Consider the following 20,198-nt stretch of genomic DNA (forward strand, 5'->3'; position numbering starts at 1 on the left):
TATAGCATACTCATGTCTGTACATTTATGTATCTATAGTTGTGGACAATTGTGTATTTGTAATTCCATACACATTGCTGGTGCCTCAGATGTTGTACTTCTTCAGAGTTGTGGTGTTTTTTATCCTTCATGACTATACTATGATTGTAACTTGTATGTTTGGTGCATGACAGTGTCTAATAACTACAATACAATACCACTCGGCTATTACAGTCAATAGTAAGAATATTATTAAGTACTTACTACTACCAGGTAATATATAATAGTTAGTTACACCAGGGGTTTGCTGATATACCGTATAGCATGAAAATTTGATGGTAATAAAGTTTTACGTTGCCACATTATGTGAATAAATAGGTTTTACGTTATTTTATTTTTATGAAGCTTGGGCTATTAGCAACTAATTGTATATTTTGCTCATTAATCATAATTAATATTATTGTGAAATGGATTCAACATTGACTATTGATAGTACCATACACGGACACCATGTACTAGAGTTTAAATCCGATAAATCACAGAAGTACTAATTAAATAATATGGTGGTAAGTGTTTTTAAGTCAAAGCTCTGCATAAACAGTGCATAGTAACATGATTTTAATTTTTTAGTGGTACATGTACTTAGCACATGCAAAGATCCTGGGACTATGATTTTGGATAATTTTATAGTAAAATGAATTCTTTCAAAGGTTACAAACATTTGTAATAGGGCTGGGACGAATATTGAGATTTACCTTCTAAGATTTGCTGATAAAATGTTCGAACATTTGAAGCTTCGGTGTTAGCTTTCAAGTTGCAGGTTTTCTTGTATTTACTAGCATCCTTCTTAAGCTCTAATTCTATTTAATAAGTTTGTAAGCATTTGGAAAATGCATAGCAGCATTATTGAATGGCGCTATCGTTCGATTGCAAATGGGTGTGTCTGCTATACTACAATCGTGCATAGGTAAACACCAACTAATGGCTAAAAGGGCATTTCCTGTCACTTTATAAGGTGTTTTAAGGCTATAACTATGGTAGCAAGCTAAACTGATGTTTTAAAAGTGGGCATAGTACTCGCAAAGAGGCGAACATTGATCGTGCAAGGTCAATAAACAACTGCAAAAAAGAAAACGACGCTCATTTGTAGTTCTTCTTAGACTATGAGTGCATTATGAAACTTTGAAGGATACTGTTATAAATTGAAGTTTACTTAACCTTCAAAACCCAAAGCTTTATCCCAGCCCTAGTTTGTAACTACAGTGGAACCTCAATTATCCGGACTTGGATTCTCAATTAACTGAACTACAGAAATGACTGCTCTATTAGAGTAGTGACTTTTATTAGGGGTTGAAAATACTGATAATTAAAAAATAAAATTCTTTATGTTATTTTAAGTTGTTTATACACAGTTTTAGAGATACAGACTTCAGACTTATGGGTGCGGATAACTGGGTTCACTGTATTCCCTTAAATGATTTACTGTTACTGGCAGTCAGTTCACACTTTACTAAAGTACAAATAATGGTCATTGTGTACTGAACTATACTTAACTGTAAGTACTCATGTCTGGTCTCTAGGAACTGCACCAAATAGAAGTACTATAATAATACAGGTGATTTCTTTCATGAATTTGTAACTCAGATGTGCCCGGATCATTTATACAGTGGAAATTTTGTCTACAGATATGCATAAAGAGCTGGCAATGACTTTGAAAACTAAGCCCTTGATTATCTGAGTGCATGAAATGACTGTTCTATTAGAGTATTATAGTAAGTGTAATCAAACTTTACGTTAACCCTTAATTATAGTCCATGAGCTAGGCACCAAATTTTTGGATGTCGGTACCATCTTTGCTGAATAAGGTTCATGTTAATTTTTGAGAAGGTATACATCCCAGTAGTTGAAAAATTTATGATAGCATTGATGACGTGGTAGCTTGTGGTTTTTATGGCACGATTTTCACCACACCCCAAATTTCAACATGAGTCACACATGTATGCAAATATGAGCACTTTCAAACAAGTAGTTGGGCTTAAGTTTGGCATATATGATTTTTAACATAATTTTTATCCTACTAATGTGGTTTTCAAACCACGCCCATTGACAGTAACTATGGTAACAAAATGTACTTATGCTAACAGTTCATTCCTTCAGCTTATTCTAATGACTGGATAGTGACTCTTCAAAGAACTATATCGCTAGTAGCTCTAGTCTGCCATATAAATTTATTGATTTGATAATCAATCTTGTCAGTGTGTTTAGTAAGCCACACCCATGCAGTGACTGGATACTTACTCTTCAAAAAAAACACATAGTAGCTCTGGTCTGATATTCCATAAAATAGCTGTGCTGGGATTTGACAATTCAATCTTGACAGTATGTTTAGTAGGCCACACCTATAGGCTTTATACTTACTCTTCAAAAAACCACATAGTACCTCTGGTCTGATATCCCATAAAATTGCTGTGTTAATACAATCTTGTCAGTGTTAGACTGGATACTTGCTCTTCAAAAAAACAACAACCCATAGTAGCTCTGGTTTGATATCCCATAAAACTGCTGTGCTGGGATTTCAATTCAATCTTTTCAGTGTGTTTAGTTGGCCACACCTAGTGACTGGGTACATGCTCTTCAAACAAAACACACAAAAAAACTACAACAACCCATAGTAGTTCTGGTGTGATATCCCATAAAATTGCTGTGCTGGCTGGGGATTTCAATTCAATCTTTTCAGTGTGTTTAGTAGGCCACACCTAGTGACTGGATGCTGACTCTGATCTGATATAAATGCTATTCTATGCTTCAGTTATTGTATTCAGTGGGTCACAACCAGCTGTTAAGTTTTGACTCTTGAAAGAACTGTACAGTTTAGTAGCTTTGCTGTAATTTGATAGTTGGAGTTACTGGAACAAAGTAGCTGGTAAGACTTTAGATGTGTAGATGTTTGGTTAAAATCTATCAACTGCAGATCTGTAAATGGAGTGTTCAAGTAAACTATGCATCATCTGCTCGCAGGAAGGTATTGATAATGATTGCCACCAGACATGGGGCCAAGTACATGAGTACTTATACTTAAGTACACTTAAGTACAGATTTGAAAGTACTTGTACTTTACTTAAATACTTTCTTAATTTCCCCAATGTACTTGTACTTATACTCAAGTACTTTGCTAAGTACTTGTATGTACTTGAGTACTTAAAGTACTTTTAAGTACTTGTAAGTACTGCAAACATTGTATGTAGTTTGTACACAGTACTGCAAACATTGTATGTAGTTTGTACACAGTGGGTGAAGGTGCAGTTTACAACTTTTTGCGATTCTTCTACTGCCTTCCCCAACCTTACTATGTACTATGTTGCCACGATTAATGATGTCATAGCATTCTGGCAAACAAAAACAATGTTGCTATTCAATTCAGTGAATTTTAAGAATTAAGAGAGAGAATGGTTGACAAAAACCAACCCCCTAGGTGCACTTACATACTACAATACACTGAATACAGCATATATTTTACTACAGCAAAATATACTTGTACTTTACTTAAGTACTTCCAGCATGTACTTGTACTTTACTTAAGTACTATCTTGATTGCTGCTGGAGTACTTGTACTTGTACTTGGAAAATTCAAAAGTACTTGTACTTTACTTAAGCACTTTTAAATGTACTTGGCCCCATGTCTCTGATTGCCACTTGGTTAGCCCTAAAACTTATGATTCATGGCTTACCTTGCTCAAAGCTGCTAATATAAGAAAGCATATAAGCTAATTATTGATGCTACCAAACAGCTTAATGAAGGGGAAGTCCCAGAAATTTATTACCATAGGAAATGTAGAAGTGTTTTTATACTCAAGAGAGACCTAGAGTCTATTTCAAAAATAGGGGATGACGAAAGCCTTGATGATGAGAATGATGCCCGCTCATCAAAAAGATTATGTAGAAGAACATCTGAAGCAAGGATTTATGACCCAATATGTATTTTTTGTGACAAGGTATGTAAGTATGTGAAGGGCACTAAGACATGAGAAAAACTTGTACAAGCTGTTCAACTACGGGCAGATCAAACATTGAGAGAATGTGCTATTCAGAAAGCTGATGAAAGAATTCTAGCAGTAACAAGTAGAGATATAGTTGCTGCTGAAGCCCACTATCATATTTCATGTTATAAAAAGTACACTGTTAAAGTTACGGCTAACAAGAAAAAGGCTGATGATGGAGAGGATACATATCAAATTGTTGAAAAACAAGCTTTTGCTAATCTTTTTGAATTTATTCGAACAGATGTAATTCCCAACAAAAGAATTGTGTCAGTCACTTCATTAACATCAAAGCTAGAATCTTTTATGCTCTCTGGTGAAGTAAAGTTTGCTCTGCGTGATTCAACACGAAAACATGTTCGGAGAAGGTTAGAATCTGAATTTCTAGATTCAATCCGTATATTTCAAGATGCCAAAGGAAAGTTGCTGTTGGTACCTGACAATGTGACACTGCAAGAAGTTGCCATTGAAGTTCAAAGTCTGCGCAGTGAACTTGAAATTTGGCAGGAAAAGGTGAGCAATTGTATTAGGATTATAGATCAGGCATCATCAAAAATCAGATCAGAAATCAAAGAAAATACAAAGCCCTCACCTTGGCCATTTCACCCATCAGATTCAGCTGATAATCTGAGCATACCATATCATCTGGAACGTTTCCTTGTTGGCCTTCTAACTGGAGATCCTGACACAAAATGTACATCTTACAGAGTGAGCACCTTAGTACAGTCTTTCAGCCAGGACTTAATTTATGCAGTAACATGTGGGAAACACAAGCCGCCAAAACATTTCCTACTGCCCTGTGCAGTCAAAACTCTAACAGGAAACGTTGAAATGATTCAAATACTTAACAGATTTGGGCATGGCGTTTCATACTCCCAGCTTGAAGAGAATGAAACTGCTTTGTGTCTGCAGAAACTAGCAACTGAGTCACAGCTAAAGGTTACACTCCCAACCTCTATCAAACCTCATATTTTCACCAATCTTGCGTGGGACAACATTGATCGACTTGAAGAGACTCTCACTGGGAAAGGAACTTCACATCGGGTAAATGGTATAGCAGTACAAGCAAAGGTACATGGTCCATTTCTTCCTGCAGTTGAACTTCCACACATTGAAAGAAAGGTAAACAACAGAGATCAGTTTGTGTGAAGGTACAGGATTTAGATGTTTATGTAGCTGGTGCACGTATTGGCCCACAATCTCTTATAACTAGAAATAACCATGACAAGGAATCTTGTACAGCTCTTTTTGCATGTCAGAAAAAAATGATATGGGTCTTAGCAAGGCACACAGATCATGCTGTTCCAAGTTGGACTGGATTTAATATTCGAAGTAGGGATGAAGAACCGATCTCAAAAGATGTAATAGGATATTTGCCCACTATTAATGCACCAGCTACAGAGCTCAGCACAGTGTTTGAGATACTGAATCAGTCTGAACAGATCAGAAAAGAACTGCAGTTGGTGGCAATAGTAGTTGTTATGGATCAAGCATTGTATGCAAAGGCCACTGAAATAGTCTGGAAACAAAAAGAAGTTTTCTCAAAAGTAGTTCTTAGGATGGGAGCATTCCATACTATCTGTAATGCTTTGTTGATTTTAGGAAAACGATTTCGGGATGCTGGTTTAAAAGACATTTGCATTGAAGCTGGGCTTTCTGCTGAGGGTTCCATCAATGGTGTTCTTGACGGTAAGCATTATAATCATGCTGTTAGAGTCCACAAGTGTATTTATGAAGCATTAATGAGATTGGTGTGGGCACAGTTTCTAATTTGGACAGAAAATGATCAGGAATCCCACTCCACAACTGTATTATTTTTTGAACAGGTGAACAGCATGGCCAGTGATCTTAACCAGAGAAGCTTTAACAAACTGTTCGTTTGTCAACTCTTGCCCAAATTAATGGCAAAATGGAATTCTTTTCTTCATCATTTGCGTTGTGATAATGGAGAACTATCAGCTTATTGGATGTCATACATTGACCTGGTTGAGAATGTAATTCTTGGGCTTTTGCGTGGATCCCGTGAAGGGAACTGGAATTTGCATCTCATTGCTATAAGAAGTTTAATTCCATGGTGTTTTGCATATGACAAAGTCAATTATGCCAGATACCTCACTGTGTATTACGCTGAAATGTTAGCTCTGCCAGAGAGTAGGCCTGAAGTTTATCAAGCATTTAATGCTGGACAGTTTTCAGCTCAGTTGTCTAGTTTCAACCCTTTTGGATGAATACCAGTTGATCAAGCTACTGAGGTGACTGTGAACAAAGATACTCAGACTCCAGGAGGTACCACTGGATTTAGTTTGAAACCAGGTGCTGTTCAGCGGTTTTACATGACAGCAGAGCATCGAAGTGCCTTCTTGGCACAGTTAAGAAACATTGTTGATGGAAACAAAGCTAAACTCCAGCATCCTGATTTACAACAGACAAGAATTCAGAAAGATGCAGAAACAGCTGCAACAGTGTGTGAACTAATTCAAGGTTGGATTAATCCATTTACTGAGAACCAGGATCTACTGAGTATATCAACAGCTAGGAAAGCCCCTAGAGAAGTTGCTTCTGATCTGATGAAGGCACATGATATTGGTCAACAATGTTATTCAGATTTTAAAGATCAGCGCCTAGAAAAAGATCCTCCAGTAAAGAAATTTCATGACCCAATAGCATTGAATAAGTTAAAATCTTTTAGCAGCCTGTGTAAAAGGAAGCAAGTGAAATCTAGTGGCAGAGTGGCTATATTGAAGGCAGACAGATCTCTTTTTGGGAGAATTATTGTGATGGCTCAAGGACGCAACCTCAAGATGGAAGATATTCTGTCCCATCCCCTTGGACCATTACCTTGGGCTTTGTCCACACCAGATGGATTGCTTAGAAAAACCAATAAAGCTGCTTTAGCAACATCTCTTCAAAGCAATGTAGCACCAATTGAGCAGTTACCAGATAATTTTGCATTGATCATAGATGGAATGAGCTTAGTGCAAAAGGTCAAAGGTGAGCAAACTACATTTGGTGATGTTGCTACTGCAGTATTGCAAATGGTGCTGAGAGAAGGAAAACATAACAAGAGAATTGATGTTGTTTTTGACACATACAAAGAAAATTCAATCAAAAACAGTGAGAGGTTGCTGCGAGGCGAAGAGACCAGTCATCAGTTTCAGAGCATTGCTAGTACACAGATCGTAAGGCAATGGAGGAATTTCTTGTCAAGAACCACTAACAAAACCAGCTTAATCGCCTTTTTAGTAAGTGAATGGAAGAGTACACAGCACAGAGAACAATTGGGTGAGAAAGTTTTGTATGCTACTGTTAGTGAGGTTTGTTACAGAATTACATCAGAGGAATGCGTGCAAGTCCCATGTCTACAGTGTAATCAAGAAGAAGCTGATGGACGCCTTTTGCTACATGCTGCTCATGCAGCAAAAGATGGATATCAGGCTGTAGTTATCTGCTCAGAAGATACAGATGTTTTCATCATGTTGTTAGCTTTCCATGATGCCATTGGAGTACCCTTATTTCAGAAGTGCGGCACAAAAATAAGGAAAAGAGTTATAGACATCAATAAAGTTGGTTCTGGTGTGGGAATATCTGTGTGCCAAGCCCTAATTGGTATGCACGCATTTACTGGGCGTGACACTGTCAGTGCATTTGCTGGTAAAGGTAAAGCTAAAGCTCTGAAGATGCTGACTCACAGCAAGGATTACCAAGATACCTTTATGGAATTGGGTAGAGAGTGGGATGTGTCATTAGAGTTAATGAACAAGCTTGAGCGCTTCACGTGCCACCTCTATGCTCCCAAGATATCTTCTACTAAAGTTAATGAGCTAAGGTATCATCTGTTCTGTGCCAAGAAGGGTGAGGTTGAAAGCCATCTGCTCCCACCTTGTAAAGATTGCCTAGTTCAGCACGCTCTTCGATCAACTTTTCAGGCTGCCATATGGCGAAGATGTTTGGAATAGAACCCTAGTATTCCAAGTCCTGAAGGCAGGGGATGGAAGAATGAAGTAGAAGGATCAGACACTCAACTAGTGGTACACTGGATGACTGGTCAACCAGCACCCCAAGCTATTTTAGATCTTCTAGCTTGCAATTGTGCAAAGAAGTGTGAGCTGCCAAGGTGCGTTTGTATGACTAATGGGCTCAAGTGTACAGAAATGTGTAGACTGCAGGACTGCGACGATCAGGTTGATCATGCTGACGATGATGAAGATGTCATAAATGAACTAGAAGAAGATTATGACTTTTAAAAATGAACACAAAATGTTTTTTGTACTTAGTACTATAATTACATAATTTTAATGTCACGTAATTACTATTATGACCATAAAAATTAATAGCTACCACAAATTCATTGCTATCATGCATTTTTGTGCTATTGGGATGGATACCTTCTCAAAAAAAGCAATGAGCCTTATTCAGCTCAGATGGTACCGACTGACCCCTCCAGCTCATGGACTATTAAACATGTACGAAACTTTTAAAAGAATGTGTGTTTACATGAAATGAGCTTATGTGATGAGGTAAGGTAGCTATTTAATTCACATGAAGCATTTGAGAGATCCTATTAGTGCCTTTGCTTTGGTTTACATCACCTTTCATAGCTAATTGCAATATTAATTCTACAACTATATTTGCCTTGCAAACATGGCCTTAAGCTAGGGGAGGGTGTTTGGTTTTAGTGTCTCTACGAGAGAGGATCACTATACATGAAGCAAACTCCAAAGCATGAGGTTTCTAGGATGGTCTGGGGGCATGCCCCCACCTCATTAATCCTGCCATTTATATAAACCACTGAGCTAGTAAATGAACTGATAGTTGCATAGTTTAGGATAACTTCAATTGTATGCAATATACCTGTGTATATATCATGTATTTAGACAAATATTTGTTTTGTAGGTGGTGACACTGTTGGCGTCCAAGACAACAATGGTCAGTCTGAGGCTCAAGGTATGGCACGATCTGTAAGCAATACCAGTAGTGGGGTTTTTAGCATGAGTCAAAATGCTAATGACTTGAACCAAACTGATAGCATGGACGTAGATGGTATGGCTTTTGTACACATATGTGCATGAATGTATACATACATATTTATGTATGCATGTATGTATGTATGTATGTATGTATGTATGTATGTATGTATGTATGTATGTATGTATGTATGTATGTATGTATGTATGTATGTATGTATGTATGTATGTATGTATGTATGTATGTATGTATGTATGTATGTGTGTATGGTCATACGTACATACGTACATATGTATGAACGTATGTATGTAATGTACACACATCTACGTACACTGTATTTTGTATAGATATGTGTCAACAAGAATGACTATCATGTACAGTGCAGTAGTACTCTATATCATAGAGGTTTGGGTTTTCTGACCAAAAATATTACAGGCATAACCAAGCCCAAAATTGCCCTTAGCATGACCCTAAATGCTTCCAATAGATTGCTATGAAATGTAATTTTTTTGAATTTTCTACTGGCTAACTACCTGATGCATTCAAGCAAGCATAACTCAATAACAGCTAGGACTGCAGGCTTGATTTTTTCACTGTTTGATGTCATTTCAGCCCTTTTGGCATACCACAGTACGTACAATACGTGCATGATGGACTTACCTTTGTCCTTTGTGTCCTATTTCTTTTTGCTGACAGCCCAAGGTGTCGATTTGTGGTAATGCATGGCTTTGTAAATGGGAATTGTCCGTATTTTGTATGGTGCCTGGATTGATTGTAGAGGCACCTCCTCTACTGTTCTTCATTTGTAACACTGTGTAAACATAGCTGAAAGCGAAGCATAATGACCACTTCTCTTTCGAATCGGTAAGTGATAGTTGGGATGTGTAAATCGTCCATATTACTTTTGTGGTGACTGCATTGATTGCAGAGGCACTTCTCCTGCTGTTCTTTGTTTGTAACGCTGTGTAACAGGCTGAACATAGCTGAAAGTGAAGCTCAACGGCCACTTCATTTTTGAGTCTGTAATTGATAGTTGGTATGCGCATTCAGATGAAACATTAACTCTGGTGCCATTCTTTCTTTTGATGCGGTATGTGTGGGTTCACCAGTCATAATAATGTTACAATAATGTAAGCAAGCAAGCAAGTATAAGGAAAAATCTGAAGTGGGATTAAATGTCCACAAACATATCATATCTGCAGGTGTAGATGACCTCCCCTGTTTCCTATGATCCCTAATCGAACTTGAAATTCCTAATTTTCCTTATACTAGTATATATAGCCTGTGTCAGAATATGCTTTGCATTGAAATCTAACAACAAGTGCTTGAAGGCCAATAGGGGTTTGATTGGTGATACAGTGGAACCTGATAATCAGGTCACTTGAAAATGAGAACACCTACATAATCTGGATACTCCATAACGGTCCCAAATTATCCCTTAGCATGTAAAATGACGTGGAAAATCAGGGCACCTTAATAATTAGGACACTTGGTCAGTCTCAATGGTGTCCTTAGTACACAGGTTTCACTGTAATTGATAATCTAATCAACGGTTTGCTCACTATTGCCATCTCGCCTTAGGAATGTAAGGAAACGGTTACTGAACCAAAAGGTTTTTTTTTATTTTGCAGATAACACAAAATATCTGACAGTCATCCATCTACATGGGTATCAAGCAACTAGTGCATGATTGGCTTAATTTGGGAAACATTGGGCAGCCCAGAACTGGGCTAAGTGAAGTACCTGACTAAGTTAGTACACGGCTTCTGCATTATACTTGTCACATCTTATGACTGTGGTTATTATGTATTGAGTCAATCTACCTGGCGAAGCAGCTTCACTGCACCCAATTAAAAACATAGTAGGTAGGCACGCATGCATGCACGCGCACACACACAAAAACGAGAGTATGGAGCAACTTAGGTACAATAAGTGTATACATACAGTGAGCATATCAAGCAGTACATGAGCACCATAAGTCAACATACCATATTAGTAGAGATTATTGTTCAGTGGCTGTATTATGGATGTTGGTATGAGCTAGAAGTGTAGGTACAGACTGTATCATTGCCAGAGAGGAGTGTATATATACTTGGTGCACATTGCTACTCCATCTCTCTAATTATCCTGCTGCAGCGGCAGTGGTACTTCTAAAACTGTGGCTGGAATATTGAAGTAGTTTTCAGCAAAAGGTGGCAAATGGTGTTCGTCAGGAAAATCTGCCACCCTTGAACACTGGTGAGTCATCTTGGAATGGTATAATTGCTGAAACATAAAGATGAAGTGCTCTGACGGGGCATGTAGATGTACCACTAGCGTGAATGGCAATGGTATGGCCATGTCTAAAAGGGTCAGTTTTAGACTGCTCTATCTGCACAGTGTATCTGTCTCCAGCAACTGTATGTGCTGGCCATGGAGTTGCAAATTTGTTAGCTCTCAGGAACCTGTAAAATGCTAGCGTGAAGGCTGCCCAGAGCAAACACTTCTCCGGGGAGTAGAACATCGACAAAGGATCCAGACTCAGTTGTGAATTCAGTATCTGAAGGACATTGATGGTTATTGGTAGGCGAGTGTGGGATGATACTATTTGATGCCAGTGCACAACAGATGGAGCAGTTCGTTCTTTGTGGGGTCCACGAAGCCTCTCTCTGACCCAGGTGTATGCCAGCAAGGTATACCTTGATAGTTTTGTACGACACCTGGCAAGCCATGTGACAGCAATGATAATGCAAGGTAAGTGGTGAGGCTGGAAAGGCTGCTACTGTGTACTGTATATATCTGTTGCAGAATTGGTGAAGAGCTCTCACTCTTGCTTGATATGTTTTCCTGATGAGATGGAACAACCCCTAATGATTGATAGTGCCTGAACAATTCCTCAAGAGCTGGATCGGCCATGCATGTATGGTATTGGGGCATCAGCAATGCAGTTGTCTGTGCCTGCTATATGAGTAGCAATTACATTTATGTTATATTGTGCTGCACAAAAATAGAGCACGTGGACAAGGGACATGACTTCAGGGCAGTTGGTGGTGCCTTTCTTCCAGATATCTACTACAGCCTGATTATTGCAATGGACCAAGACCTTTCTAGGCCAGTGGTGGTCCCAGGTGTTCACTGCAGAAGCTATAGCAAATAGTTCCTTCCAAACTATGTCTCTGTCTACTTGGTCACCTGACCAGCGTGACTGAATCTAATGTCCAACCTCAGCCAAGGTTGCCTGATGCATCTGTAAACAGAAACATGGATGGGGAGGTGGATCAAGTACTTTCCAGGATATATGATGTGCCATTCCAGATAGGGAGGAAGGTTAGCAGCCAATCTAGGTCTAGGTATGCATCTGCATAGGCATAGGCAGTGGCACTTATTGATACAGTGCTCAAAAACATATCACGATACGATATACTGTGATACTACAAAGCAGTGCATATAAGCCAGGTTTTCTTATAAGACATACAGAATATCTTCACTCTGTGCTAATATTATTACTAACTCAATTTGGTTGTAACTGGCAACTGCATTTCATTTTAAAATTAAAACACTTAATGCCAAATGCATGTTATGTTCAAGTCAATACACCCGATATATTTGTGATACATTGCGATACACGTTTGTATTAATACCTCTTGGGTATTGCAGTATGGTGATCTATCAATATATCATCCCATCTCTACCCAGCAGGTAGAATGTTTCTCTGCTGGCTCATGGAGCAACTTTCAAATTCTGTATCATCTCTACTTCTGGGACTACCTTGCAAGCAAAGGATAGTTTTCCAACTAAGGAAAGCAGTTAGTGTTGTGCATTTGTCCTTCCTAAGTGATTGTATTGATAAGAGGGGGTCAGCTTTTTGCTCCAGTAAGATACTGGCTATCATGTTCTCAGTGTCAATAACAATCCCCGGGAATGTGAGTTGGGTTAATGGACCTTCAATCAAGTATTGACAGGAGCATTAATGCTGTTACTTAAGGAGGGAATTGCTTGCAGGTTGTATGAGCCGGCAGTATCTAGATAATGGAGTACATGGCGTACACCATAGTTGTACTGGAGGGACCAGTAGATGGCTGATGAAATAGAAAAGTTGCAGATGGAAGGTCAAAAGGCAGACAGATGTCAATATAGAATTGGTCTTGCCATCAGGTTCCAGTCTTCTGGTCTCACTGGAACAAGGCGAAATGCATTCTTAGGGCAGATACAATTGCGAATACATCATCAACTGAGCAGTAAGAAAGTGTATTCTAGACTTATAGAGTCATTGATGCTGGATCCATAAGGAGCAGACAGATGATAAATTGCATGTCAGCCACCGTTCATTCTATGGGACCAAGCCCAGACCTGAGCAATGGAAGTTTGAAAGTGGTGGGGTCTGGAATGGACTCAGCATGCGATCCATGTTGCATTCTGCAGGCATCCAGTATGCTAGGGTTTTGGAATGAGAAGGGAAGGTTGCTGCTGGAATGTGTAAATGGTGGTCCAGTGTAGCCAATATTCTAGGTTGTGAGAGTTCGCATGAATGCTTGATCAGAATGAAGCATAAATTCTTTTTGCAGAGTGTGCAAGTTGATTGGTGTGCGGGGCTTTGAGTTAAGGTGATGTGCACTGATGAGATGCTGCAATTGCCATGGCAGGTGCTTTGCATGTGAGTGCAACAACTTTGGAGTGCTACTGCATATGTTATGTGGTGGCTATAACGTCAGGAAAGGAGATGTGAGCCCTTGCATAAGAGACAGATGCATTGGAAGGTGCATACATTTCTGGTGCACTGCCTGTTGTTAAAATCATTGTATATTGGAACTCTGGATGTTCTGCAATTTGGTGGTCTAGAGTGTTGCAAGCTGTCATGAAAAAGAGGCAAGTGAGGGCAGTTGTCTGGGTAGTGGTTCTTAGCCCCACAGTAAGGGCATGGCCATTGTTGTGTAGGGTTGGGATTGGACATGGTTTCGTACCACAATTCTTGATGGTGCTAGTCCCAATGAAGGTAGGAATTGGAAGCAACCATTATATGAAACTGCCTGTCATATCTGAGCCAAGCCTTCAATGGAAAGGTGTGGCTGGCAGATGTTATGATGCGTTAGTATCCAACCAGCTCCAGTGCACGTGCAGGGTTGTGTGTAAGCAATATCGTCAAGTAAGTGTTCCATGCTTGCATCCACATTGAAAAATGAGGTGATGGGTACAGGTTTATGCATGTTGTATTTTGTGCTGTGAATGTGAGGTATGTGTAGCATCAACAAATGATGTTTTATCAAGTAGCACAGCAAAGTCAGTGTACTCACTCTTAATTATCTGTTGTTGCAACTGAATTGGTACTGACACAGAGAGTGGCGTACTGAGGCAGTGGTTGCTGAAGGGGTGGCTGGACTGGCGGCTGAAATTGGTTGAATGACTGGACTTGCTAATATAGCAGTGGTTGTGTTGGTTGTAGATAGGTGGCAGTGCTGTAGTAAGCTGGTGAATTGTAGGCTGTACTGATATTGTCTGCTGGGGCAGCTGCAGGTTGTGGGCAGGTGGCAGAGCAGAGGTGAGCTAAGTCTGCTGATTACTATCTATTGAAGCAGGAGACAGGGCCTAGGCATTGATTGTCTAGTGGCTTGACGCAAGAATTGATTGAACAGCTGCACAAGGTCTGTCGAATTGGCAGTTGTTGGCGGCAATGATTGTTGCTGTGATGATGCAATGGGATTGTCAGTATGGACGAAACATTCAATGACAATGATGATGTTGCTGGCAGTAACTGATCAAACCACCAACGGCACTGTTACAGTTAGTTGCAGCAGTGATGATGGTGGCGGCAGAAACAGTGGTAGCTGCTGAGTGATGGTGGTGGTGGCGGAGGCGGAGGTAGTGCTGATTGCTGAGAGGCTGGTATTATTCATTTGCTAGTTTATTTGCCACCTACATGTACTTTCTGCAATACAACACAACAGAGTGATCCAGCATTGCCACAGCAAGAGTGCATTCCATAGATACGAAAATTCAGCTTGAAATATCTTTTATTAGTACCAGCTGAGAATTAAGCTCAATAAGCCTTCATTTAGGGCTCTGCCATATTGCCAAAAACCTTTATTCGATATATTTTAAAATAATACCTCAGTATTACTAAGTATAGGTATTGCCATTCAATGGATACTGTACAACAAAATAATGTTGAATAGGAATGGTATTTAGTAAGTGGCAACGCAAAAAAAAAAAAAAAAAAAACTTTTGCACTCAGCTACCCATTCTGTAAACACTCAGTTTATTTTGATACCACAGCATCACATCTACTTCCTTGTATTTCACTATTAACCACCACAATATATTTGGTATTTTCAATATTTTGGTATCACAGTTCGGTATTTAGGTATATAGTATTGTGGCTTTGTTAATACCTCGGTATAGGTATATTGCAGAGCCCTAACCTCACCTATCAAATCATTGAAAAATGTCTTCATTTTCAGGATTGGATCCTGAATTCTCTGAAATTCAAATGACATTGAGCACTTATGATCAAATATTCGTTTGATTTCACTTTTCCTACATAACAGCTTGGCAGGCATAGCCAAGCCCATAAATGTCTTCAGACCTTAGACCAAACCTTTCTAGCAAAATTTAAGTTCCATGAAATTTATAAAAAAAATCGCATTTAACAGAGTTTTATGCTGACTGACTAACTGATGCCCCCAGCCAAGCATAACTCAATAATGGATAAGGCTATGGACTTGATTTCTTCACTGTTCAATGTTGCTTCATCCTGAGACATGTCTTTTAGCCAACCACAGTACGTACAATGCAAAAATCATGAATTTCCCTTTGTCCATCTTTGTGTCTCAGTTCTTATCACTGACAATGCAAGGTGTTGATTTGCGATAGTACGACATGGCTTCTTATTATGCTTATTGCTTGTACTTTCCGTAGTAACTGAATTGATTGCAGAGATGCTTCTTCTTGTGCTGTTCTTTGTTTGTAATGCTGTGTAATGGACGGAACATAGCTGAAAACGAAGCATAATGGTCACTTCACTTTTCAGGAGTTGATTGTTGGGGCATGCATTCAGACGCAAAATTAATTTTATGCCATGTCTGGTGCCTTTCTTTTTTTTTGGTGTGCATAGGCGTAGGAAAGGGGGAAGGGGTTTGGCTAAGTCATATCTTGTAAATACTCAATGGTCTTCTTTACCACCAACGTTTCAGAGATTACTCTATTAATCAATCAACATTTACGAAGCAGTTATGAAACTATCTGCTTGCACAACTTGACTCCTCAGCAACATTTCAGAACGATGATAATGGTAAGTGTTTCTAAAATTAATTTCGTGTTAGAAATATTGTGTGTAACCATGGTGCCTAATATCTATGGTATGACTGACATAGAGGAGTAAGCTACAGAAGTAAATATACGCTGCTGTTTTGATGGCATGATTCAAACACCAAAGTACTCTGAAATTCAATATCAGAGCATTAATTTAAATTTTTTTTCTTGGGGGGATCTTGTCTTCAACATTGTTTGCCACCCATGCATGAGATGATTCCTATGCCTATGATGAGGTACGTATGCGTGGGTTCAATAGTCAAAACTAAAAGATTAACAAACAAGTAGTAGGAATTTTGAGCTGGATTAGAGATCAAAGAAAATAAGTATTGAAACAAGGGAATAGCTAATAAGTAGTGAAACAAGAAAGGTTGTCCATACCTGCAGATATAATGATGGACCCTAATGGTTACAGACTGAAGTATAGGGATTAAATGTCCATCAGTATATCTACAGGTATATGGACAACCTTGCTGGATCAAAGAGAAAAAGGGGGGAATAGCTAAAAAGTAGTGACGGTAATCCAACTTAAAATTCCAAATTTTTTCTTCTACTTGTATAATATACATTCAGTTTCTAAACTACAATTACAAATAAAAGTACTCAAAATTTGTATTTAAATATGTATTTGACCCCAAGTCTGGATCCCCTTCCCCCAAACAAATGGCGCTGTTATGAACCATACGCTTATTTTACCCCATACGCGTATGGGACGCCCATATGCGTATGGGACAGCTCTCCATCTATTTTAGCTACCTGGGCTTGATGGACTGCCATCCCCAGCTGCATATGATGATATACCTCAAAGCTACAGTGCATAATGCAAACTCAGTGGCAGATCTAGGATTTTTGAAAGGGGTTTCTGAAATAATAATGGAAATAAATGTAAAAAAAAGTTCTGCAGAAAATTTTGATATTCTAGAAAGTTTTGAGGTTCTAGAAGATTTTAGACTACCTTAACTACTGAGCACTTAACTAATCTGTGGCAATGGCTCAAATCTTACTTAAAGTACCAATCTCACTGTCAAAATGCTATACAGACCTATGCAATGTTCTCTCAGGAGTACCACAAGGTAGTGTCCATGGACTATCATTTTTATCAATGATCTTCCAGCATTCACTCTTCAATTCCTTTTCTGTTTGTTGATGATACTAACTAAATGACTGCAGATTATCAATTCATCCAATGACATAAACCAACTTCAAGAGGACATTAACATCATCTCACTCTGGAGCTGCAACGCTAATATTCTATCTTTTCATTGAAGCGGAATGATTTATTCATCTACAATTCTGGCCAAGAGCTTCAACTACTCCTTTATGCATACAAGGTCAATCATGGGTAAAGAAATTCTACAAACAAAACATTAACCTCGGTATTACTCTTACTGATAACCTCCAATGGTCAGAGCACTAGCTATAAGATCATTGTAGGAAAAGCCTAACAAACCCTGGGACTTCTTCATCGTACTGTTAGGACAAACAGTATCCTAGTAAAAAAAAAACAGTTATACATTTTCTTAGTTTAGATCTCAGTTGCTCTGTTGTTCTCAGCTATGGAGTCCACAGTTAATCAAGGACATACTCACATTGGAACGCATTCAACACAGGGCTATGAAATTCATATTAAATCTTTTAATGACTGCAAATTTAAAATCTCGACTTGGAGCATCTACAATTGCTACCACTAATGTACACATACTACTAATGTACACATTATGAACTCAACGACTAATGTTTCTAGTAAAGTGCCTTAAGTAACTATCTGATCATTAACATCCATCAGCATATAAAATTAACTGTAGGTTATAAAAGATCCAGAAACTCTTGTAAGTTACCATAGTTCATTCCAAATCATCTTCTTTCATACATCAGCACTTCTATTTCAGCAGAATTGTCAGACTTTAGAACCATCTACGTACCTGTAATTGACACATCTCTTTAGTACATCAACTTAAGCAACAAGAATTCTTAATCCTGCAAATTTCATACTGTCTAATCCTGTTATTAATGTTCAGCCATTCCAGTTTCAACTAATTTTCATTTTTAATACCATTAACTCTCATCAGTGACTCAACACAATTTACTTGTAATTCACTCATGCACACACTGTATGCATAGCTGCATGTTGTTTAATTTGTTTTCAGGCTACAGGACCGTCGAGTCCTGTAGACCTTCAGCTATTATGCTGTAAAGTTTTAATAAATGAAATATTGGGGCGAGCCTGAGCGAGCCCCACACTGGCAGTAAACAGTGGACTGTTGTATGTATGACCGTCACATTCCCAAACGTTTATTCAACAAACACAGAAAGTCCCACACTGTTAATAGTTGATTTGACCATTGTACGAGCGTCATGTTCCTGAGCGTTTACGCAACGAACACGGAAATTCCCACACTGTTAGTAGTTGATTCGACCAACTTCACGTTCCTAAATGTTTACAGTAATAACTGGGAAAAGTAGCCTCCGGCACTAGCACACGTGGCAATTTTATTGCATGTGGCAAGTTGTGACTTTTATTGCACGTGGCACGTAGATTATGGCGAATAATGTTGAAGTGCAGAAGAGAGGGAAGAAAGACCCAGAAGAAGAAGAGAGCACGATACACATGCGCAAACACCTGTTCTAATTAAAGTACAGTACTACGTACAGCTGTACCGTACTGATGTTATACAAATGACATGCCAGTTTACAAAAATTACTAGCTACAGTAGAAAGTAGCTATCTACCTTCTCCCTGCCTTTATCTCTCAAATTGATGACAGGAGCATAACAACTGACTACTTGAAGTACCCCACCTCAAACTTTAAGCAGCCGTTTTGTGACGTCATTAGTGTATCAAAGGTGCCACCACATCAAGACACACGGTAGTGTGTCGTGCGGCCCAAGAAGTCGGCGCGCCACACCGTGAGTGTATTAACAGGAAGAAAGAAAACGCAATTTTCACACCTATGTAGCTCTGTGATCCCATATCCGATTGGAACCAAATATTGCTAGAGACGTGCCACCCAGTTAGGGGAGTCTCCATACCAAATTTGAAGAAAATCGCTCCAGCCATTTCCGAGATACAAGCGAACAAAATTTTCTTCGTTTTTTTCTTCATCTTCATTTCGCACACTTCACAAAATTTGCCGTAAAACACGAATGCATGCTCGGATTGGGCTGAAATTTGGCACACTTAAAGGGCTCATTAAGGTGGATCTCCGTACCAACTTTGGTAGAAATCCGATGAACATTCACGGAGTTATGACCGATTATTTGCATAAAATAAGGTTGAAGGTCTGTCACGCCTTTAGGGTAAACCCCTTGGAAGAATCAGTTGAAAATTGATATGTAGATGGAGCAACCATCGTAGGAGTGCCTTTTTGTGGTTTGAAAGGAATCGGGATAAAGACCATGGAGATATGACACAAAACCCAACCTGTGTCAAAATTACGCGATCGATTTTTATGAATAAAAAAAACTATTAGTTTTCGTGTCTACCAGGCAAACCGCTTAGAGCAACGAGCTGAAAATCAGTATGTAGCTGGAATAATCATCATAGAAAGTCCTTACAGTAGTACAGAAGAATCGGATTACAAATCACTGAGTTATGATTCGAAAGGCAACTACGTGCAGCAAATGCAAGATCGAGATACTCTAATAGAACAGTCATCCTAATAAAGCATTCAGCTGCATTTATAATTTACTCAGTTATATTACATTGTAAGTTATTCTGTAGGGAATTCAGCTACAAACAAGTCACCCTGTAGTCAGATCAGCTAGAAGAAGGTACCTAATAGAGAGTTCAGCTACAAAGAAGCCATTATGTGGAGAGTTCAGCTCAAATAAATCACCCTGTAGAGAATTCAGCTACTAACAAATTGCCCTGTAGAGAGATCAGCTAGAAGAAATTACCTTGTAGAGAGTTCAGTTACAAAGAAACAATCATGCAA

At 38.9% G+C, this 20,198-nt stretch overlaps 2 protein-coding genes across 2 annotated transcripts in view; both read left to right on the forward strand.

The window, feature by feature from the left end:
- LOC136249245 (protein NLRC3-like) overlaps nucleotides 1–20,198 on the forward strand; it is a 45,698-nt gene that overhangs the window by 5,254 nt on the left and 20,246 nt on the right. Inside the window, exon 4 of the mRNA XM_066041209.1 lies at nucleotides 8,909–9,055. Within this exon, the coding sequence (XP_065897281.1) occupies nucleotides 8,909–9,055 (147 nt within the window). The remainder of the gene's footprint in view (nucleotides 1–8,908; nucleotides 9,056–20,198) is intronic.
- Nucleotides 5,725–8,203, forward strand: LOC136251699 (uncharacterized). The gene is made up of 2 exons (XM_066044138.1): nucleotides 5,725–7,297; nucleotides 7,341–8,203. The coding sequence occupies exons 1-2, from the start codon at nucleotides 6,349–6,351 to the stop codon at nucleotides 7,454–7,456; spliced, it is 1,065 nt and encodes a 354-aa protein (XP_065900210.1). The 5' UTR covers nucleotides 5,725–6,348; the 3' UTR covers nucleotides 7,457–8,203.

This window comes from Dysidea avara, chromosome 3 (genome assembly GCF_963678975.1).
Source record: "Dysidea avara chromosome 3, odDysAvar1.4, whole genome shotgun sequence".
NCBI lineage: Eukaryota > Metazoa > Porifera > Demospongiae > Dictyoceratida > Dysideidae > Dysidea > Dysidea avara.